Source organism: Notothenia rossii, assembly GCF_949606895.1.
Source record: "Notothenia rossii genome assembly, chromosome: 6".
Classification (NCBI taxonomy): Eukaryota; Metazoa; Chordata; class Actinopteri; order Perciformes; family Nototheniidae; genus Notothenia; species Notothenia rossii.
Genome location: NC_136909.1, coordinates 66,382,019 through 66,407,336, shown reverse-complemented (window position 1 = coordinate 66,407,336; position 25,318 = coordinate 66,382,019). Strand labels below are relative to the sequence as shown.

General features: G+C 41.3%; 1 protein-coding gene across 1 annotated transcript in view; it reads left to right on the top strand.

The window, feature by feature from the left end:
- Positions 1-25,318, top strand: part of cdh23 (cadherin-related 23) — a 225,637-nt gene that overhangs the window by 106,048 nt on the left and 94,271 nt on the right. Inside the window, exons 7-9 of the mRNA XM_079686560.1 lie at positions 1,536-1,730; positions 1,801-1,929; positions 5,358-5,436. Coding sequence (XP_079542686.1) covers positions 1,536-1,730; positions 1,801-1,929; positions 5,358-5,436 — 403 coding nt within the window. The remainder of the gene's footprint in view (positions 1-1,535; positions 1,731-1,800; positions 1,930-5,357; positions 5,437-25,318) is intronic.

Genomic DNA, 25,318 nt, shown 5'->3' with positions numbered 1-25,318 from the left:
TGTTGGTGTTCCTTGCTCGAAAACTTAGAAAAACAGATTTGGATATGGCCTGTTGAGGCATCTGGGTCTTTGACAGTGGACTGTACACTTGACTTGTTTTAAGGAGGGTTTTTTTGCTTGTGAGACAATGTGTGCTCATATTTATTTATTTATTTATATATATATATATATATATATATTAGGGATGTCCCGATCACCTTTTTTGCTCCCGATCCGATTCCGATCATTTGATTTTGACAATTTGCCGATACCGATTTTTCCCGATCCGATCTTTATGCAATGCATTAAGAGAAAAAAAAGCATTCAAGTTGTCCCTTAAGGTTATTTTTTTATTTAAATTGGATATTCTATCCAACATGGATATAGCTTCTTTCTTTCACAGCAGCATTGGATCGGTTCAGTTGTGCAGCATTGGATCAAAACAGAATAAAGCTTATCAGTACTCGTTAGCTTACTGCTACAATTAGACACTGCGCCCGCTCTGTTGCCAGATTTGAGAGAAATAAGCAGGTCTATGAAGACAAGCCCCAAAGAAGCAACACATACATGATGTTCTGTCATTTGAAACCAAAACTAAGGCCTCAGGATGACTTTAAGACTTGAACATGGTCATTTTTGTTTTGTAACATTGAATACAAAAAAAAAAAAAATTCAAAAAAAAAAAAAAAGATCCCGGTCCCCGATTTTTTTTCTCCCGATTCCGATCTTTTGAAAATCACGTGATCGGCTCCGATCGCCGATCACGTGATCGGATCGGGACATCTCTAATATATATATATATATAGAGAGAGAGAGAGCTCTGTTTTCCAGCCTGACTATTTAATTTATTGTTTTGGTTGTGTGTGATTTAATTAATTTATTATAATTTAATTAATTTGTTTTATTTATTATATATAATTTATATATTTTAATATTATTTCACATTTCATTTGCAATGTTGAATGTTCAATAAAAAGTTATGTTTGAAAGGATGTACTTGAATTATTATTATATACTATCATTATGTCTTAAAACGGTGCCGACAATATTATCGTTTATCGCAATAATTTCCAGAGAAATTTATCGTCCAACAAAATTAATTATCGTGACAGGCCTAGTTATATCTTCACTTTTTTGTCCATTTGGAATAAGAACATACTTTTTTCTCTCTACAATTTGCCATTTGGAGCATTGAATTGCCAATGGCCATAACACAAGTGGTTGGAACAGCAAAGTAAATCACTACTTTTATTTATCCAGAAAGATGGCCTTTCTATTTGCGCACTTGATTCAAGCACATTGCTGCAGGGTAAGGATTTGAACATTGCTGTGAAAACTGAGACATTGTGATCCTTAAATGATGACTTAATTAAGTCCTGATGGATGGCTATTTAGTAAGGCTTTTGTGTAAACCACACAAAGGTCATAATTTGACACCCTGAACATGTTGGCAATACAGATATTCTATTAGAGTGTAAATCCAGGCATGTATTTCGATATTGTCCATCATGCTGTTTGTCAGTATACTAATACTGTGTGTTGAATGTGTGTTTCAGAACACACATGCGGGCAGATCAGTGTTCATGGTGAATGCCACAGATCCAGACCAGGGCACAGGAGGCAGCGTTCTCTTCTCCTTTCAGCCCCCTTCTCCCTTCTTCTCCATCGACGGGGCCCGGGGCACCGTCACCGTCACCAAGCCCCTGGACTACGAGACCACCTCAGCCTACCAGCTCACTGTCAACGCCACGGTGAGCATACACACACAAGACAATCCCTTTACACTTTAGATATATACTGAATACTCTTCTGTTTTCTCAGGATCAAGACAAAGCGAGACCCCTGTCCCGGCTGGCCAACTTAGCCATCACCATCACTGATGTCCAGGACATGGACCCCATTTTCACTAACTTGCCCTACAGCACCAACATAGAGGAGGATGTGCCTCTGGTCAGTATTACAATCCCAACTAACTCCACACATCCACAGCTTTTATTCTATCCATGCAGCTTATATGCGAATCTATCCGTTTCTTCCTCTCCCATCTTTCTCTATTGCCAACATATTCCACTTATTTTTGACCTCATTGCTCTTCCCAAGCTCCTCCTGTCCCATGTTCATACTCCTCTTTGATTATTCAGTAGGTGTTTGGAGCGGGTGCAAGAGAAACGTGGTTAAAAATCTAGGCCTGAGTTATTATCGGGGCTGGATGTCTCACCTCACACACACCCAAACTCTGCCCCTACATACAGCAGTGCGGGTGTTGGAGTCTGTAATTACTGCGGGAGATTTACAGTTCTGCTTCAGGGATGTGAGGCCTCCAGCAAAGGTCACTGGGGGTTATAGGATTTATCTCCCCATGCTGCCTCATGCTCATACTGCTGCATGTGTGTGAAGCATGAAGTCTTTGCATTGGAGGAAGTACTAAGCAGGGAGTCTTGCCGTGACCCTACATGTGTCTTTATTGCAAGTAGGTCTGTAATGTCTATCTGATACACTGAGTGTCTGTTTTTTCTGTAAACCATTATGTTCAGTCCCCTGACTCAGCCCTCTAAACTCTGTTCCCAGGTGGCTAATGGTCCGGCTATTGATGTTTCCACTCGTAGAGAGGGAATTACACACAGGGGCGTAATGCTGTCCGTCCTTATTTCTGTTCTCTCTGTCTCTATCAGTTTTATTTTGCCTCTCACTAAAGTCTCTCCCCTGACTAGCCCCCCACCCTCAGCACCACCCCCTCCCCACCGAATACCCCTCGTCCCTGGCCTGCACGCACTGTAGTAGAAATGTCAAGTGCTACATTTGCATGCATATTAACGGGGCGTGACTGTGTCGACGCCCGGTGTCTCCCCGATTCTCTGATTCATCAACTGTCACCAGGAAGGTCACAACAGGAGGAAGAGGAGGGGGAGGAGGGGGATCTGTAAGTGGAGGTAGAATGTGAGGGAGATGTTTGGGGGAAGGAAATTAGGAAAAAGTTAGGTGGCGTAGTAAAGAAGAGAAAGTTAAAAGGAGCAGTGTTACCCCGGAACACAAAGTTGACATTGGTGAGTGGATTCCAGATTTGTCAGAGCAGTTGAGCAGCGCTAAGCCTCAGTAAGACTGCCCGGGAGTCTTGTAGCTCTTGCCTCTAACAGTAGAGGGCAATGTTTAATCCTATTACTGAAAAATGTAAGTACTTGATCACGGTAGGAGTGCAACCAAAATCTGTTACAGAGCCCGCTGACCCTACAACAGATTAACGGGGAAGACTCACCATTACAGGCCAACGCTGCCGCTTTTACACACAAACACACACACACACTCTTTCAATGCACTCATGTGCTATTCTAATGGGCATGTGTCATTTCCATGAGGCAGTGTTTGGCGGTGATAAGCCGAGGGCGTACATGACGGAGCGAGTGTCAACTATTCTCAAGGCCTGTGACATTTACACGTAAAGGGATATCAAACTTGCATCCCTGTCATAGGTCATTTCTCAAAGGTGTGAGTACACACACTCTCTCTCTCACACACACACACACACACACACACACACACACACACACACACACACACACACACACACACACACATACACACACACACACACACACACACACACACACACACACACACACACACACACACACACACACACACACACAAACCCCCTTTTTTCCTGCTTCTCAGTTCCTGTTTGTTTCTCCGTGTCTGTCTTTCTCTTTTTGTCCAACCAATCAACCCGTCATCCCTGGAAAAAAGGAGTAGAATATTTTTTTATTTTCCTATTTTTTCAGATGAAATCACAGGGCAGGGTTTTCGGCTGTTAGAGCTGTGAATCCATGCTGCTTGGACTGACGTTTAAGCTTCTTCTAGGAAAACACAATTTGGCTGTCAAATCAATGAGTAGAAAGAATGAAAAGGAGAATGCGTTAAGGGGGCAATGCACTGTATATCTAGAAATGAAAGGATGAAGAGGGGGAGACGTTAGTTGGCTCGACTTTGGGGAGGTGTGTGTGTGTGTGTGTGTGTGTGTGTGTGTGTGTGTGTGTGTGTGTGTGTGTGTGTGTGTGTGTGTGTGTGTGTGTGTGTGTGTGTGTGTGTGTGTGTGTGTGTGTGTGTGTGTGTGTGTGTGTGTGTGTGTGTGTGTGTGTGTGTGTGTGTGTGTGTGTGTGTGCACGCACGCGGAGGAGGGGGATTGCACATGTGATGGTTGATTGAACATTTTCCACTTGTGTGGACAGCTCGAGAATATTGCTCTCATTACTTCAGCATCACTTCTTCTCCTCATTCGCTGTCCCTTATTTCTCTCTTAGTATGTCCCTAAATCTTCCGTGTGTGTGTGTGTGTGTGTGTGTGTGTGTGTGTGTGTGTGTGTGTGTGTGTGTGTGTGTGTGTGTGTGTGTGTGTGTGTGTGTGTGTGTGTGTGTGTGTGTGTGTGTGTGTGTGTGTGTGTGTGTGTGTGTGTGTGTGTGTGTGTGTGTTTCCTTCTCAGCTTGTGATTGGTGTGAATCAGTCCCTCTAAAAGGCTTGTAATTGATTCTCCTGTAATTGGTCAATGACAGGAGATGCTTTGGCAGAAATGGAGCATAAACATGCCGTAGACACAATTTGCAGAATCGATGGGAGGCAGCTTGCCTGGGTGTGAGTGAGAGAGCTAAGAGGGGGATGTGATGGAGCAAAGGAAGGTAGGGGGAGAATAGGAGGAAAGCTATTGGGAAGTATGGAGGGTCTCTCCATCTCTCACTGCAGCACAGGGGTTTTTAAGTATCACCACCATGCCTGATTGAGGCACGAAGGCTAAGAAACCTCAGCGGATCAAAGACTTTTCAAGCAGCCCTCTGTGTTTCCTTTTCTATTTTTTCCTTAACTGTCATATGTGGTTGTGTCAAGGTAAGGACCCTTTGGCGAAGCCAGAGAGTTTAAGAGACCAAGAAACGGTAAATCAAAGCAAACAAAACCCTTCATAATCATTGTTAACGTTGCTTCTCAGGCTGAAGTGCAGTGGGGCATTGGAAATAAACTACACTTACATCAAAAACCATTGTCTTGTGTGGGAGAAAAGTGCTCACTCATGATAAATATTTTCACAGTAAAATATTGTGTCTCCTATCTCATGCTCCACTTGCAGTTTTTAATGATTAACTGCAAACTGAATGGCCAAAAAATCCACGTATTGTTTACAATATGAAAAATGCCACTATCATTATTTTCTGCATGTATCAAAGAGCAAAAACAAATAATAGGAATCTGATCGTTTAATTTGCCGATAGCTGTGATACTAGGTTTCTTGTCATCGATAACAGGTCAGATGAAAGTGATTCCACTGCCAGTAAAAAATACAACCGGGAGTGTACTTTTATGTAACAGTATGTTTTTGTGTGTGTGTGTCTCTGCAGGGCCACGTCGTGCGTAAGATAACAGCCATTGACCAGGATCTTGGGCGACCGAGGGGCATCGGCTACACCATCATCGCAGGTCTGAGTCACATAATCAATCTGACACCCACAGCACACAGAGGGGGAATCGATCACCTCTTATCATAATCCCACAAGCAATAATAGACAAGTCTCATCAAGCACATTATTCAATACCTGCAGAGAGCAGCCTCAGAATTAGAGAATAGGTTTCCCGTAAGCAGTTATTAATCACTGTTTGGTGCAGTCGTGCGCGCGTCAGCCTTCATTTAGTGTTATCATTCACAAGTTGGCTCCTGCCATCAAAACAGGATTATGGTTTGTCAGAGTGACAAATGTAACCTTCGGCAGAAGACTGTGATCACATGATTTGTTCCGTTCCCGTCTACTTGTTGTGTGTTGTTCGATTTGTTTTACTAAAAACCTCACGCAAGCCGTCGGCATTAAAGGCACTGAGATCATGCTAATGAGACCCTTATTTGGTGTAGGTGTTACTATACCTGAGAGTTTTAAACTAAAGGAGATGAGAGGAAGCTACAGTTTGCACAGTGCTGACAAGGTTATAACTGTGATCCTGCTTTAATACTCCTCAAGAGTTTTCTTACCTCTGCCAAGGATGTGTTTTGTGCCTGCCAGTTATTTTGTCTGTCTCTCTGCCAGGAGGATATCTCCACAACTCATGAACAGATTTCCATTAACATTTTAGTGGGCAGATTCCCCTTCAGGGCAAGGAGCTTTAAGTTAGATGTTGCTGTTGATCTTTATCTAGGATTCTCCCTATCGAGTTTCTTTAATATTTAGCATTATCTATGTTGTCACAGGAAGATGATTCCAAATCCTTTTCGCAGTTTTAACATTAACTTTAATTATGTTTTTGGTACTAGGAGCAAGTGGAAAAAGCAATACGTGTTGGCAGAAGTTAAGTTTTTATGCTCATTTGTATTTCTGTGCTGTAGTGTTACCACACTGTTTTACTCAGCGTAAGAGTGATGCTGAGGGCTTTGCCCTATTACACTTCATTGTGACCTGGACAGCATTCCTCATTAACTTCTACCACTCAAAATGTAACTTTCAGTACACATCGCTGCAATCAGCACTGTTTGTGAAGCGTGTGTAAAAAAATACATGAATGGATAAATGTGGCCACACTAGATGGGGAAAGCTTGTACGGAAAGAAGCTACAAAAAGCAACAGAGAAATGCGTGCTGTGGCAAACGCTGTGGTTTCGTTCTCTCCAGTGTTTTATAACTACATTAAGTCACATCTCAGATTAATGCTGTTGTCATGTTTACACATAACCAGGTTATCTAACTCACAGGGAGATTGCAATGGATTAAGCATAACTAGGTTAACAACGCTCAGTAAAATGGCAATTCTCTACATAACTCTTGCGGTAACATCTATAAAACTCTATCTCTTTCTTTTTGTGTTTATAATGTGCACACAGAAGGTTAAATATATATTTATCTTTATGGCTACCAAAAATCATTTTTATTGTAACTTGACCATCAAATAACTTTATATTACATGTCACTTGTTAGACGCTTTTATCCAAAGCGACTTACATACTCAATACTGTGGGCAATCCCCACAAGAGCAATTTGGGGTGAAGTGTCTTACCCAGGGACACAACGACATGCTGACTGCAGTGGGGTTTGAACCTATGACCCCATGATCCAAACACCAACGCACTAACCCACTGTGCCACACACCAATGGCTCCCACACTTTAATGATGGGAAATGATTGAATTATGGATATGTGTGACTTATTTATAGGCATTAAAGCACCTGAATGTGTCTTTATCATATATCTTAGTGATGCAGAAAGAGAACCTCTTCACACCTGTTATTTAAATATTTGATCCATATATCTTCTGTTTGTTCCTGTCAAAACTTTTTCCGGATGTGGCTGTTTGAACAGGTTTCTGTAAGATACAGTCCTTTTCTTTAGGTTTTTGATTACCCCTCTTAGTAGACTCCATATTCCTATTAAGATGAAACGCAACATATTTGACTCGGCTGTCCATGCACTGATGTAATATTGCTTTAATAATCCTGCAGGGTGTTTTATTTTCATCACGATCAACGCCTCGCTCCTGAAGGACTAGCAATCCCTCGGAGATCCTTCAGGTCTGAAACATTGATCTGTGGTGGAAATAAACACCATTGGGAGGATTACAGCATGTAGACTGTATCCTTTAAACTCTGCGTGCCCCCTGTCGAGCCCACAGCGCCAGGATGGAAGGACATCGCTGCCTCCAGTGTTGCCAGCTGGCTGATAAGGGCTGGCACTGCTTGATCAGCCCTGCTGCACCATGGGAATTGTGGGTGATGAAGATATTCATTCTTATGCCATCTGCTGAGTCACTGCCTGACCTCACGGCTGAACGAAGGAATTTGACCCTGCTCGTGTGTTTGTGTGTGTGTGAGAGAGAGCATGTGTGCCGTCATGTATTATTTGTGAGAGTCCATGCTACAGTGCACAGCCCAGCCCACTTTTTCATGGAGCTCACCATAAACACTTTGCTCCTATTCAGTGCGCACACCTACTCAGTCTTACTTACCATCTGCTGCCACATGTTTTATTGTTTGTGTGTGTGTGTGTGTGTGTGTGTGTGTGTGTGTGTGTGTGTGTGTGTGTGTGTGTGTGTGTGTGTGTGTGTGTGTGTGTGTGTGTGTGTGTGTGTGTGTGTGTGTGTGTGTGTGTGTGTGTGTGTGTGTGTGTGTGTGTGTGTGTGTGTGTGTTGTTTGCTGCAAAGTTGAAGGGCTGAGTTAAGCTCTAGAGGAGAAGAGCATTAAAAAGACATTAATTAGGTTTTGCGATGTATTCCCAGTCGTTGCAAAATCAAGAGTTATAGCACCACACCGAGCCCTTATGGAGATGGAGACTGTAGGCTTGATACAATCATTATAAGTTTGATAGATAATGGAAGTTGAAGGGTGATGCGGCGCCACTAGATAAAGGTGGGAGGGTAAGGTTGTCAGATAATTTCCAAATGCCTGTGTGGTTCCCTGTGTGTGCTGTACTTTCACATGTGTCTCTGTCTATCCAGGCTCATGAGCTGTGCTGCAGTCAGATTAGTGAGGGCATGCTTGTTTGCAGACTTAAGTGTGACTCCGCACAACGCCCCCCCCACACCCGCGCCCTCCCGCTCCTCACACCAAGTGTCCTCGGAGAGCACGGCTCGCTCCTGCGGGACTCGTCTCATTAGTTCAGTAATTAAGATAAACGAGGTTTTAATTGCAGCTGTGATTTATGCTAATGATTGTGGGACTCAAGATGAGGATTTCCTCTCCCTCCTCCAATCAGAGGGCAGATCTGGGATTTGCTGTGTTCAAGAGATACCATCACAGACACTTTGCCTCCAATGTTGCAGTTGTTGTTGTTTGATAGTAGAGATGCTGGGGGGGTGCGGTTCTGATGTTAGTACATCCCTACTCCACAGGGTGTGTGATGACCTCTGACCTACTGCTCTCATTATACAGTATATCTAGATTGCTAAAATCACTACTGATCACACCTCCCTATAGGCTAAATACATGTTTTTTTCCACAATGTTCCAACAATAACAAATTCGCCCCCCATTAATGGCAAAACAAATGTTTTTATTTCATGCGTTTAGTGGATGTTGCCCTTAAAGTGACAGCAATTGAATCACCTTAAACTCATCATTGTAAATGATGCTATTACTGCATCTTGTATTTCCTTATGCGATAAAGAGTAACATTCAAATGTGCATCTAATACAAAGTAAACCTACAGTATAATTAACAAAGCTTAGAGACCAGAAAAAAAGCTGCATGTGCGTGCTTGCAGAACTATTAAAAAATGAAACAAATTATTAGTTTCCTTTCTTCTAATTCACCAGTATTCATCATGTTAGTATGCCTCACTGAGAGGCTGCTGAACTGAAAGTAAATATTGGGTGTGAGAGTTTTTGTGATTAATGAATTTGTAACTTCTGCACGGAATTTATTTGAGAAAGCTGTGCAGAACCACTGACAAACTATAAGTGGTCAGACAGAAGTTATACAAACGCTCTGGTAATTATCGCTATTACCCAGCTTGTTCTGGTTCTAATAATGTTGGGCAAATATATGATATGCGATAAAAATCCAAAAGCACTTTCTGAATCCCTCACCTAATAACAATCAATATCTTCCAAATAATAAAATGGAATATTTCCTTCATTACACTTTTGTAGTTAGTACAATTTGGCCATTGGCAATATAATATCATGTTTCTTACAGCTATATGCATTAAAGAATTGTTTAAAGGTTCTGATTTAGGCTGCAGCCACACGAGCACGATAACGGAAACAAACCAAAATCGTTATCAAAAAAGTCTTCCGTCCAGACCATAGACTGTATATATAAAGGTCCAGACGCAATAGGCACCAGAAACGTGTCCGTTCACACCATGGTTCACACGAGACCGCTCGACCCGCTGGAGACGCTGTAGTATTATGCCGGGCCTGTATTTGGCGCTGTACTTCCGCCACAAAATACGCCAAAAGCAGCGAAGAAGACTTCCCGCGCATGCATGGTTGCCATGGTTGCCCTTCTGTTCTCCGCGCTGGATTTAGCAGCAGAGGTGGGGTTTCGCCGGTCAACATGTCCGTTAAAGTTTAAATCTTCCAGACAAAATTTGAAAAGTGCCGGTCAAAGATTTTCTTTGTTATTTATTGAGCTTTAAAAGAAATGAATAACAACTCTATATAATAATATAAGGGATCCGTGGTCTCATGCAGCTGGCTGATCCAGTAATGAGTGACCCAACAGTAAAAATAAACATATTTATAACTAGTTTAGGTAGTTTGTGTTGGCGCAGCAGCCATTACCAGCAAAGGTCTAGATAGCCTTGGACTAATACTACGGAGGAATAAAAGACGCCACACACTTGCATTGTAGTTCACATGACACTGACTGAATCCCCTCCGACGAGTGAGCCAGCAATGATCCCTTTATTAGAACCAGCTGTGTGATTGACAGATATGACGTCAGCATAAGAGCATTCAAGAGATGAATTGTTCACAACAGTTCAATACCCCCACTTGATCTTATTCTGACAACCTTTGACATACATTTACACTTTTTTTTTCTTTCTCATTTTAGCCTTCAACACCAAAAATGAAATACACAAACTTTTCAATCATGACCTTTGTTACAGGCTTGGTTAAAATATCAGCTACCATTTCTGTTGTTGGGCAGTATTCAATAATAATGTTTCCATCACTAACTGCAGATCGAACAAAATGATATTTGATGTCAACATGTTTACACCTTTGACGACACACAGGATTCTTTGATAGTGCAATTGCTCCTTGGTTGTCCTCAAAGATTGTCACTGGTGCATAATCATTTCCACTGTCCATTCCTTTTAATAACTGCACAAGATAAAAACTTTCCTGTGTAGCAGCTGCCAATGCCATATATTCTGCTTCACATGTGGATAAAGCAACTGTAGGCTGTTTCTTAGATTTCCAGGAAATAACAGGTCCTGTCTGACATAGACTAAAACAGTAACCAGTTGTGCTCCGTCTGTCATTTTGATCTGCTGCCCAATCAGCATCACAATATGCAACAAGTTTTAGTTTTGAATCACTTCTCTTGTAACACAACTCCTGGTCTACAGTTCCCTTCAAGTATCTTAACACATGTTTTGCTGTTACCATATGCTGTTCTTTTGGTTCGGATAAGTGTTGAGACAACTTACTGACAATAAAACTTAGATCAGGTCTAGTACATGTCATTACATAAATCAAGCTGCCTACCACTTCACGATACCTCTTTTGATCAACAGATTCACCTTCATTGTCAAATTGATGTTTATACTCACATGGAGTCGATCTTGCCTTGCAGTCAGACATGTCAAACCTTTGCAATATTTTCATGATGTACCTTTTCTGGTTCATCTTTATTTCACCATCTGTCTGTGTGAAATCAGTTCTTAATTTTGCCAAGATCTTTCATCTTAAATTTGGCTCCCAAAATGTCTTTTACATTTTGGATTGTTTGACTGTTGCTTCCTGCAATGATAAGATCATCAACCCAGATGATCAAAATAATCCTTTCACCTTTAGATGTTAGTTTACTGTAAACACAATGGTCAGCCAGATTTTGAATAAAAGCATTTTCACTTAGATAATCATGGAGCATTTTATTCCAATTCCGTCCTGATTGTTTCAGACCATACAGTGATTTGTTAAGTTTACAGACCAGTTTCTCCCCCTTCTCTGACTTAACCTCAAATCCTTCAGGTTGTTCCATAAACAACTCACAGTCTATAGGAGCATGTAAATATGCCGTTTTAACATCCATTTGATGCAACTCTAAATCATGTTGTTTTTTGTTGTTCATGTTGTTCAATGCGATTTGCATTAGACTACATACAGATGCCATATTTGCAGTTGGAGAAAAGGTTTCCTTATAATCAATACCAGACACTTGACTATAGCCTTTTGCTACATACCTGGCTTTGCATGTTTTAACTGGGTTCTCTTTCACTGTGTAAACCCATCTGCCCCCCACTGCATGTTTACCTTCTGGCAATGTGGTCAGGGTAAATGTGTCATTTTCCCTTAGTGAATCCATTTCCTCCTCCATAGCTTTAGCCCATAATTGAGAATTTGGTGATGTCATAGCCTCCTTCAATGTTTGGGGCACATCACAAATAACTCTATAACAGTAATCAAGGGTTAGTTCTCCTTGGTCATCAGATTCGACTTTACACTCATAATCCTTCAAATATTGAGGAGGTTTTCTTTCCCTTTGTGGATAAGATGTCCTCTGGCTACTTCGGCCTTCACCTGTCTGAATGTTATCACAAATCTCAGTCTCATTTTCCTGTGACTCTTTTGGGATTACATTGGCCTTTTCAATTTTTGGTAGGTGGTTTACAGCTCTCCTCATACTGAAATCTTCATCATCCGTTTCCTGCTCTGTTTGAGTCTGACTCTCAATGACACTCTTGGTGATGAATTTGACCAACCTATTTTTGAGTACTTTTCCTGTGTCAGGATAAAACACCAAATAAGCAGGGCCGTTCTTATCATAGCCTAGAAAAATACCCTTTTCAGATCTTGAATCCAACTTTTTCTTGTTTTGCTTGTAAGCATAGCATGCTGACCCAAATGTTCTCATTTTTGAAAGGTTAGGCTTCTTTCCTGTCAACATGTAGTATGGAGTCTGTCCTACACGTTTGTTGTAACACCTATTTCGAATGACAGCAGCAGTCATATGTTCCCAACTCTTTTGGTAGGTTACTCTCAATTAGCATGCATCTTGCCATTTCAAACAATGTTCTCCAATTTCTCTCAGCTGTCCCATTTTGATGGGGTGAATAAGGAGCTGAGGTCTCATGTCTGATGGCATTTCTACTTAGCAATGACTGAAATTGACCAGAAGTATACTCAGTACCATTATCAGATCTAATGCATTTGATTTTTCCATAAGGTGAAACGTCAGCAATGTACTTCTCAGTAGCCTTGACTGTGTGACTCTTAGATTTCAAAAAATAAACAAAAACTGCTCCTGAATACTCATCAGTAAATGCTAATGTGTATCTGAACCCATCTTTAGCTGTAGGATCTATAGGTCCAGACAAATCTGTGTGTACAAGCTGCAGTGCAGCCTTTGCCCTTTCATCTGGCTCTCTGCTCCTGCTCTGAGCAAATGTACCTTTTGTGCACACTTCACATGTCAAATTAGATGTATCAGTTTTGCCTTTAATTGTCATACCCTCTGTGACTTTTTGCAATTTCAACACATCTTCTTAATTACAGTGACCTAGAATTTCGTGCCATGTTTTGATATCATAACACCCATGACACTCATCAACATTTTCATCATTAACTGTGTTTAAATAAAACAATCTATCATACACCTTAATATCAAATGTCGTACCGTTCTCGTGAATGAGCTTGTTCTGTCCTTCTTTAAATACGACCGTGGCTCCATTGGTCGTCGCTGCTTTGACCGAGAAAATATCTTGGGGAAAGGATGGGACGTACAGCGCCCCCATCAGCATCGTGTCCACCTCTCGACCCGTATTGTCTTTCAGCCAAACTTTGGCTGCACCTCTCTTCAGCGCGATGCCAGAGGCCCTCACTCCATCAGCCAACTCCAGGACATGTTTTCGTGGCTCGAAACTCTCGTCAAAGTCTTTGAATTTGTTCATGTCAGTCACTATGTGCGATGTAGCACCGGTGTCGACCATAAGCCCTCTTTGCTTCAGTCCATCGCCCGGGTCGCTGTCCACCTGTCGTTCGCTGGCCTTGAAAGCGAATGTGTGCTGGTGGTCGTGGTCCTCTTCATCCATGGCCTGTTTTACGTTGTCTCGTCGTCCTCTCCGCCTGCAGTTTGCATCTCTGTGCGTGGAGCTCCTGCAAAAACGGCACCACTGTCTCTGTTGTTCCCCGTGACCAGCAGCCATGCACTCGCGGGCCATGTGACCCTTCTGGCCGCAAGTATAACAGGTCAGCAGCTTCACATCAAAGTCTTTGCCTCTTACTTTCATCACGCTGTCATCAACAGAGCTCCCACTGAACTTCTCAGTGCTCTCGTAGCTCCTCAGCTTGGTCTTGAACTCGGCGAAGGTGATCTTCTCATCACTTTGTGTACTGTGGATAGAAACGGCTTAAATGACGCTGGCAGCCCCTTCAGAATCATAGCTATCAATAAACCGTCACTCAAAATCTCTTCTGCATTCCTCAGTGCTGTGATAGCAGTCTCTGCTCGTATAATATAGTCTGTGATGCTTTCATTAGCATATTTCTGGAGAGACGTAAGCTCTGTATACAAGCTGATCACACGCGGTTTTCCTGTACCTGCGTAGTGATCCCTCAGAATCTTCAACGCCTTTCTCCTATCGTCCGCTGCATCTCTCATGACCAAAGACAAACTTGTATCGTCCAACAATTAAATAAGTTCAGCGTAGACTTCTTCATTTTTATCAGCGTCTTCTGCGGCTCTTACCGCGGCTGCTTCTGCATCCTCTTTGCCTCCGCCACTGTCAGGCTCTTTCAATATGGTGCTTCTCAGCCCTTGTAGACGCAGGTGGCCAAGAAACTTTGTTTCCCACAACTCATAGTTTTTCTCCTCTCCGTCAAAGCACAAACGATTCCATCGGTTTCCAAAATCCTTTCTGGGCCCATAACCTGTTGGTGCAGCAGCCATTACCAGCAAAGGTCTAGATAGCCTTGGACTAATACTACGGAGGAATAAAAGACGCCACACACTTGCATTGTATTTCACATGACACTGACTGAATCCCCTCCGACGAGTGAGCCAGCAATGATCCCTTTATTAGAACCAGCTGTGTGATTGACAGATATGACGTCAGCATAAGAGCATTCAAGAGATGAATTGTTCACAACAGTTCAACAGTTTGAGAGGTAATTAAAATAGCTAAGGGTGAGGATCTAACTTGAAGTGTGTGTTTTGCTCCGCTCATCGCTCCATCACAGCCGGCGGAGCTGCCTGCAGGTGATCATGAAGAGCTGCGTGTCTCCTCTCCTGTCCGATTAGACTTCACTCGCGTTTATGTCCATACTCCAGATCGATCAAATCTAGCTGGAAGCTCCTGCTGGGTCCTGCGAGATACCGGGACCGTTATTGTCCTTGTGTGGCTGCAGCCTTAGGCCCGTGCCGGTAAGTGGCCCATCGAAATGAATGCAAGAAAGCAGAATAATTGTTTTAATAATACAGATATCTCTTTAGAAAAGCACATCAGCATTATCAGCCTGTTCAGTCCTGTTTCCCAAGTTGTTTTAACTCCAGTTCCTCTTGAAATGTGAGATGACCTGTTACGGTAAAAGTTCTAGTAGAACACCAGCAGGATATCCACCTTTTATACTTGATTTAACATGCTTACCTGAGGGTTCAAAGCGTTTAATACCATTATTGAATACGATATCTTTGGAATGCATTAAGGGACTCAAAGATCATATTTAGGTGGTGAAAGGTAAATGCCACTGTAACCTCAAAGCGGTTTTGGAAATGACTCACAAATGAGTTCAGACATCTTTTTGTCTAAATTTCATCTTACAGCGTATCAAATAAAATCATCAATGTACATTTCCTTCATTTTAACAATATGTATTATCAATATTCTAAGTAGGATATCTTTAACATAAAGTTACATGCAACTTGTATTGCGCTTTTATGCTTAACATATTTTTCAACCAGACAGCAACTTCTTAATAATAATAAAGTGGTTATGTTGGAAAAGTGCAGACAAACCATCATACTCATGCACATGTGTTGGTGCTCATTGGTGAACACATTACTTGGTTTTGATAATGTTCGTAAGAGATACAGCTGACGTAGAGGCCAATCCAAATATGGTCAAGGTGTGTAAAGCTTTATCGGTTAGACTAGCCAGAGCGTAGCAGGTTAGTTTCATAAAACTCATCTCTTTCACATCATTCCTATAGAGTTGTTCTCTCTAACAAAATGTTTAATGAGGGTGAACAATCCATTTTGATTGGCTTAATTATTGGAGCTATTAACTGGATTACCTGCGCTCTATATTTGGCCCAATAGACTGGATTCATCTTCTTATTATAGACACATACATTTCCAAACATTTGGTCTACCAATGCTGTTAAATGTATTATCTTTTCGATTTACATACAGCATCTATTGCACGTCTGTCCGCCTGGGAGAGGGATCCCTCCTCTGTTGCTCTCCCTGAGGTTTCTCCCATATTCCCCTTTAAACTCTGGAAGTTTTTCCTTGTACGATGTGAGGGTCAAAGGACAGAGGGTGTCGTATCGTATTGTCATACTGATATTCTGTACAAATTGTGAAGTCCACTGAAACAATTGTAACATTTGTGATATTGGGCTATATAAATACACATTGATTGATTGATTGATTGATTGATTGATTGATTGATTGATTGATTGATAGACATACACTTTACGGAACTGAAAAAAGCTATCAGAGAGATGTTAGCAAACCAGTCTGTCCAAGAGTCAGGATATGAGTTAAACCCCTGTGTAAACTTTGTTTGCATCTTTACTGTGCTGTAATGCTAGCGTAAGAACAAGCAGGAGAAAAATCAGGCAAGTATCCCACAGAATGAAAGGACATCCCGAGCCTTTCATATCGGCCTCTTTTTTATCTGTGTGTTCTTGTTTCTATCTCTTTTGTCACACACAAGCGAAACTAATCCCATCTTAAGCCCTTTTCCATCCCTACCATTTTCTTTCCTTTTAGATGAAGCTTCCCCTCTCATTGCATCTTCCCATGTTGAGAAACTGCAGCAAAGAAATTGTCCCAACTCCTAGTTCTTACAATCTCTTGCCTGACCGCATTCAATTTTAATTTGCAGCAACCCAAGCAGAGTAATTGGCCAAATTGATAAAAGATTATAACTCAATTTCCCTATTTACTAAATAATTCCTACAGTATTGGGAAGTTTGTCAGATGCTACAGACTGAGACCTCATTATGCCCTGACACAGTGTAGCCACAGGCGTCCACTGACTTCCATGGTGTTTTCCTGGGTAAGCCTGTGAGCCCCCTGTCTGCCCTGCCAAAGATGTGAGCCACATGACCCTGTCCTGTGCCACTGATCTGAGAGAGTCGACTGGCCTGGTGTCCCAGCGTCCTCTGAGCATACAGGTCAGACGGGCATGCATACGCCATTTCCCGCCTGGACAAACTGATAAGCAGTAAAGGGGATTATTTCCCCTCGCCTGCCTTTTCACACATATCCTGTACTGCTACACCCTTATGCTCTGATTCCATAGTGCCTCACTCCTATCAGGACGCGTGCTGTAATATGGACAAGGCTAATACCTGTTATTCTATGGGGAGCTCTTATTGTGAATGCCGCATCGCTAGGATTTCTCCGCGTTTTCAATTAGACGCTCTGAGGCTCTCCGCAGCCTGTGGCTATGTAATCTCTTGGAGAAGGCAGATAGTCTGCGGGACACTGTTCACAACACAATTCAAAGTCTAGTTGATTCTAGTCGTGCCGAGCAGGTGTGTTAACATCAGGTCCAGACCTCACTGGGCTATGATACTGTCTCATACAGCAGATTCCTCATTACACCCATCTTTTCATTCATTCATTTAATCCCACAGTTGCATGCTCTTAGTATCACACAACACATTCTGATCATAAATCATACAAAATCAGATCTTAATGTATGTATATGTTCAAATTAAAGATCAAATTATAATCAAGAAATTAAAAAAGATTAGATTACCAAGGTTCAGTAGGAATCCTCCATACTGCCCCCTAATTAGTGGAATGCTGTTTACTTCGAACCTTTATATCTTCTTCTTCTTACTTCAACCAGTATTTTATCGTTCGATAACTTCAGCCTACTTTCAGCTACAGAAACCATTCAAATATCAAAAATATTCAGCCTTTTCAGCAAATGTTTTCAAAATATTTTATACTTTTTGAAATATTCAGCTTTGTAAACTCTTTTTTTTAACATGTAACTCAATGGGAGGAACCTTCAAATCCTCTTTTACCTACACCTTGCGCCAGATGCTTCTCCTTCCACATACTTTCAGCGAGAGACTTAATTCCAACTTTAAAATGATCACAAGACCAAAAGTCAAAAGTTTGCAGTTAAAATATTCTGATGCTTTTCAAAGCGTTTTTACTTTATTTTCTCTTCTTAATACACATTCATTCACTACTAATTACATTTAATATCTAACTCCTTCAGCCTACTTTCAGCTACAGAAACCATTCAACTATTAACTTATTCAGCTATTTCAGGACATTGAGGCTATACATTTTGTTGTTTATACTTTTTTTATACCTTTTCTTTTCAATATTAAGCTTCTTCACTATTTTTCCTACTCTTCCAGTTTAACATTTCACTTTCAAGTTTCCAACAAAGTCATTGCAATGCTTTTGAGCTGTAACAATTTGATTAGAATAATTTCACTTTTCTGCATTTCTCCGCTAAGTTCAGCAACACACTTACTTGGTTTTTGTAGCTAAAAGCAGCTACAGAGACCATTCAACTAATAACATATTCAGCTTTTTCTGCATTTTCAGCTAAATTCAGCAACAAATGTACACAGTTTACAGCATTCGCACACATTTCCCGCAGGAAATGCATTTTCTAGTCTCATTTGTTGTTTGTTTTCACCTTAAAGAAATGTTTTTTTTTTAAAATGATATCCTTAATATATATCAGCTTTATCTTTTGCTGTTAGACCTTCTCCTTCTATCTTAATTTATCGACAGGATAAAGGGGTTACTGCCTGGCTGAGAATTGTTATCCTCAGCTATCTGCTTCTGAACACGCACATTTACAGACGCCAAACCCAATCTCCTCTGTCTCTGTCGTCCACCCAGCTGTTGTTTTGTACAGTGTGCAGAAAAAGATTTTTGTATTGACGAGCAAACTGCAACAAAAAATCAGATGGGAGGTTCAATCCAAAGTACTGTAGGCTACTTTTAGAGACGGAGACGGAAGGTCTCACACACACGTGAACAAACAAGTCAATAGATCAAACACTGCCAGCTCAATGCTTTGTTTAATAGACAACATGTGACACCTTGAGCTGATAGATCACAGCCAGTAATCAATGCCTCAGTCTGATTATTTTCCATGAGAGAGCTGAAGATTGTGAATCAATAGTGTTGACTGTGACCAGGTTGAGAATAATTTAAGTTTATACTGTGTCATCTGGAATGGAGGAAGTACTCAATCTGTAGTACAGTTTATTCTAAGTAAGTGATAATACCATTACTAAAAGAAAAGAGGTGAGGTATAAAGCTGCATCTTTTTGCAGGTAACTGTGACTGGTGCTTTGGGTAAAGTGCTTCAAAGACAGGTGAGGAACTTGGGGGATAGTGAATGTTAAGGTTTCCTTACCCTTTGCGCGTGTGCGAGAGGCGGGTGTTCTATGGTTGTATTTTCGGGGATGTAACAGTTGTAACAGTTGTTATTGTCGTAGAGAAGTAAAGTCTTAAAACGTACAGTTGTCTTTGGAGTTATTCAACTAACAGTGAGAACCTCCTATACCGGGTATCTCGAAATGGCCGACTGTAATAAGGACTGAGCGACAATTCTGTTTGGACTAATATCTATTAATTTAATGAGAATATCTAATAATTTTCATGGAGTGTTGGTATTTTTCAATTGTCAGGTGCACCTATTAAAACAGCAATGGTTTCACTTATTGAACCATCAATTTGATAGTTTACCATCAGTAGACTGTTCGCTACAAGTAACAACAGTGTTAGACAGCGCTGTTACAACACAAGTCATCATTGACTTCATCACACACTAACTGCAGGGACTGGGTATTAAAACACTGAGGCACAGCCCCATGGTAAGAATAGCTTCATTTCATAGACTAAGGCAATATAATGACATTTAGACATGATGAGGATTGTAAAGGACATTTTAGTAACTAAATATTTTTAAATGTTTTCACACCTAATACACCCAGTGTATGTGACATGGCTTCACAGATGAGGAGCATTAAGTAATGCATCACTCACCCTACAGTAATGTAACAGAATGTAAACAATGACAACACATGTTTATCCTCATCCACTCTGACATTAAATTCAGTCTAACTGTGGCTTCACTGTTTCTGACATTGACATCTTTCTGATAAAGCAGACTGGTAACTATGGAAGTAACACATCTGTACACATCTGTAGAAGTGTATCTTACCATCTATGTCAACCAAACAGATTGCGATACCTTTGCAAAAAAGGAAATGTTTGCTTTCATCCTCCATGTAGTGTTTTAGAATATTTGTCCTTGAACCTTTTTTGAAGAAAAACTTTTGATGAAACTACTTCATTGAGTATTCATGAAATTCAACTCGCCTGCCAATGGCAAGACACCCACAGGGCCATTATCAGTCTGCATCACACACACACAAACACACACAAATGCACTGGTAGCTGTCAGACACTGAGGGGTGTGTGTCAATGCACAGATGAGCTTGTGCACAAGCAAGTCAGTGTATGTGAGGAGCCAATCATGAAGGTTCAGAAGTGCGTGTGGTTTGAAGACAATAACTGAAACCTCATCATCAAATATGATTTGCCTGTAGGCCTAATCCTTAAAAGTGACATTAATTTGTGTACATTTAACAAAATACACACAATCTTAGCCCCAAGACTCTGAGCACTGGCTGCATGCCATATCACATTACTAGAATGTTCCAACGCCCCCATAGTGTTGTCACAAACTAGAGGAAACAGTTGTCACTGGCTTAGTCATGGCGATTACACTTGCAGAGCTCCTGTTTCGGCTCTCCTTAAAAGCTCATTGCTCGGAGAAAGTCATTGTCATCCACTTGTCGCACGCACGATTGAGCTCATCAAATCAAATGCCTTTTCTTCTTCTGTTCTCTTGGGCAATCCCTACATAATAACTACACGTATGTTTTCCACTTTTGCGACTCAATCCACTTTCCCATTCCTGACCTTTCTATTTTTCCCTTTCTGCATTCACTCATTTGCTCTTTGTAAGAAGTGGAATTTCAATGAGGGAACTGTTCTCAGTAAATGAGCGTTCATTTTATTGTTCATGACACAAGAATCTAAATGTGTTTGTCAATAGATAAAATTAAATCCGCACCCATGCTTTTCTTTCGGCTTTGGTACAGTAATGCTGAGATTTTTCAAATGTGGCAAATTATCGGATTACTTTTATCCCGTGATTGTAATATCAGCTATGAAAGCTATTGCACACATACTACATTTGTACCACAAGGAAATAATGGCTGCTTTGGTGTGTGCGTCCTTGCTTGTGGGCATTTATTTATCTGTGTGTGTATGTGCGATTGCATTTGAGTACTCGGCACTAGACAAAATTATGGCATGTTTTCTCATTTTCCAGTCCAGTACTGTCAGTAATGTGAGAGTATGGCTAAACCCCCGGAGTCTCACATCATAGAATCAAACTCTGCCAGTTATGCACTCTGATACACACACACTTTCACACCTTATCTGCATAAGAATTCAGAAAAGAAAAACACAAACACACACACACACACACACACACACACACACACACACACACACACACACACACACACACACACACACACACACACACACACACACACACACACACACACACACACACACACACACACACACACACACACACACACACACACACACACCTGCTTTTAGTATGAATATCAAATGCAAAATATAAGTTTGCATTTATTTTTGCTGAATTTGACTGTGTGCGCTGAGTGCAGCAATTTCCCCCCCCCTGATCTAATCACAGTGTCCTGGCAGATCACTTGAACACTTTCTATCATTAATTAGAATATGATTATATTTTCCTCTCAGTGGGACTTCTGAGTCGCTGCATAATTTCAGTCTGTCGCTTTGGTCAGAGAGGTAGACGGCCGTTCTGTGGAACCTGAAGTAGTAAGTCAAATCCTCTTGCATACAGAGGGTAAAACCAACAGTCTGCTGTAACCGTGCACATGTAAATTACAGCACAGCGCGATGATGTGGGTGGGTGTGTGTTGTGTGTGTGTGTGAAAAAACCCCACTCACACTTGGCCAGGTGAGTGCCCAGTCGTCCGGGTAAGGAGCGGCTGTTGGAGTGGATTGGAATGCAAGTCAGGCCACTGAAGCTGACAAGCCAATTTACAGGCATGATGCCCACACTGAGAGTACCGTTGCACATTCCCCCCCCCCCCCCCCCCAACACCACCACCGTTCATTATTAACATCAACTCGTACCTCTGCCAAGCAGGCAAAAAGGACATTTTGGAATGAATGTGTCAGCTTTCTTCACTGATGATGACGAAAAAACGGTCATATTTTTCCAAGTTTAGTCTTACGACAACAAATGATACACCTACTGCAGTCCTTCGCCAATGCTGCATTCATATGCTTCTCAGATGCTTCCCGTTTGCCAAGTTGGGGAGTCGCTGTTTGGACTTCATTGTGTTCATGAGCAAAGAAGATGTGTTGTATTTGATTGCTAAGAGCGTTCTTTTTTTATTGATTTTTTTTCCAGTCGCGAACACATATTTTCAGTTGTTCTAACACCACATGAAGCCTAATGGATGTATCCGCCCCATGATTATGATAACTCCAATATTGAATGGGTTCTTCCTTAGCTCATGCTACACCTTTCCAGGACAGATAAACAAAACTAAAATCTAAAATCTATCAAACCATACAGTAGGTGTGTAATCCGCAAAATAAAGTGATTAGAAATCGAAACTTAAAGGCACAGTTAATGTCATGCTGACTAATCTTTCTCGAGTAACCTTGAATTTAAAGTATGACGTATACGTTTTTTTTTCTTTTGAGTCACACTGCACTCACACTTTTCTCCAGATCCACAATTAAATAGATTATGTAAGCTGGATGTAATCAGCAGTAGTTTTTGTCCATTTCATCTCCCTCCCTTTCTCCACCTTTTGGCCTCAATCCAGGCTAATTACCCCAGGGCGCTGCTCTCTTGCTGGCCTGCCTCCCATTTCTACGCCCCCCTCTGTGCACTCTCTGTAGCTTCCCTCCTCTCCATTCCAGGCTAGGTACATGGCAATAATAGAGCAGTGAGTGGGGTGCAGGGAACACAGGCATGGGTTAATCTTTTGACCTCAGCCGTTGTGCACTGTCGACTCACCATCTGACCATGTTTCTCTGTAGTCTGGACCTCAGCTATTACTATAAACTATCTGAAGAAAGTCATTTTTAATCCCTCGAACTGCAACTCAAGGTTCATACTGTGCCCTACTTAGAAATAATTACTGTGATAACACGATGTGAATTCAGCAGTGGTGTTTTTCTAATTGATTTGAAATCTTTAGTTCCACTGCTTGTATGTTTTATGATATTGATGTCATTTTATTTTTATTTTACCTAGGTAGCAATAATCGTCTTAACGAGTAGTTATTCTATGTTTTTTATTTACATTACGTGTCACCTGTTAGACTATTTTACCCGAAGCGACTCACTCACTGACTGAGCCACAGCCTCCCTTATTTATTATTAATATTATTAATTTATTTGTTTTAACCCATAAATACAGTGGCCGGCAGGTGCAAACACGCACCTGCCATTAGGAGAAACACGTTTCAAGTTTAACAAATTACGCAAATATAAACAAAAATGTGCCAAAACGAAGAAAAATCATCACCAACTTGACAACACACGTGCAGCATTTAGGAAACATTCTCCTAATTGACGCAACTTGTGCAGGATTTACTTAACGCGCTGCTGAAACAAAATGCAAATACATAATGCTGCAAATAATGAACGCTGCAAAAAGCGGAAACCACAGGATACTAAAAACCATTTAGCAGTGGACAATTTGTATTCGTATTGTTTCATTTATACAGGATTTTAGTAAACGCTTCACATGTTTTGTCATTTGGTGAATGTTTAATTAAATGCTGCACATGTGTTGTCAAGTTGGTAAAGAGGTTTCATCATTTGCATGCATTTTGGAAAATTTGTTCCATACATTTTGGAAACTGCAGCACTTTTTTCCCTATGGAAATGTTTTGTGCTGTTTTAGCGGGTTTGCACTTGTCGGCCACCACATAACACTCCCAGTCCGTATTCTCACCTAGACAACCTGGTATTTGTTATTTTTTAAATAAATTCATATATTTTTTTACTTTGACATCGACAGGGAATGAGTTCGCTGAGTATGTTTGCTCTTTTACCTCTCCGGAGATGCATCCTGTGTGAGAGCACTGAGGAGTTCCTGTGCTGTCCGCTGCTGAGAGCAGTCTATATTAAAAAGGCACACATGTATAAGTTCCAGGTGGTGCAGCCCTCTGATACAGCTCTGTCTGCTCCATTATTTGCTCCACTGAGCAGATCGCTCCGATAATATTCACATGTATGAACTGCCACTATCTCCAGATTGCACGGGGGCTTCTTTAGGTCTCATACAACGCATGTGGCAGGCACAGAGAATCCCAATGAAGCTGTGAAGGCATTCAGTGTTTTGGAATGAAAGGTGATTCATTTTGACCGAGATGCTGTGTGTGTGTGAAGTGAGTAGGAAACAGTGGTAGTAAATTAGAGAGGTGAGGGTGATTGGGTGCATTTTTGCTTGTTGTCTCCATCTGCTGGGTGCAATTAGCAGCCAACAGCCACAAGTTGCCTGACAGAGAGAGAAAGCCAGACTGAGCGTGTCAAAGAAGAGTGTTAGAGTGATGGCAAAGTTAATGAGAAGGAGTTTAATTTTAAAAAGAAGAGAGGGAATAAGAAATATGAGAAGAGGACTTGAGTGGGTCTCAGTCTAATAATTGAAGTGAATAGAGAACACGAGGCACATTTAAACTTGTTAATGAGAATAGTGTCAAGTTCATCATTTCAAACGCCCCTCTTTGAAGAAGTGCAAAGACTATAACAAAGTTAATGCAATGATCAGCCTAGTGAAGTAATGGAGTTCAGGAGAAATGTGCAGAAAGTTAACATAGTGTAAAACTTATTTCAATCTAAATCTTATGTTTTTAGCGGATGGGGGGGGTTGTATTCTCAGCAGAAGCTTATCTTATCTAAAGTTTAAAATAAGCAAACAAAATTGAATATGAAAATGAATAGAAATGGCGATGCAACTTGAATTGAGTGAATGTAAAGTGACAGAAACTCTGGTGTACATCATGTAAAGAAGTGAAAGGGAATGCTGACAAAGAGGCAGTGCAAGGAGGGCAGACAGTGACGGATAAACCAAAGGGATGTAGGGAAGGCAGCTCGTGGACATGTTGGAGGTGGTGGATCAGCCAAAGGCAGGCAGAGAGAGACAGGACACGGCAAAGCAAAAGCCGTATCCATATTGCATGAAATGGAGACATGCACAGCTCATCCAATGCCTCCCCGTCCAGAGGCTCCACGCTGCCTCCCAGGTGTTATGTTGAATTATCCACAACGCCAGTTTCGTTTGTACGTCTGACTTTCTTATCTCTGTCTCTCTCTTTCTCCAACTACCCATCCATCCATCC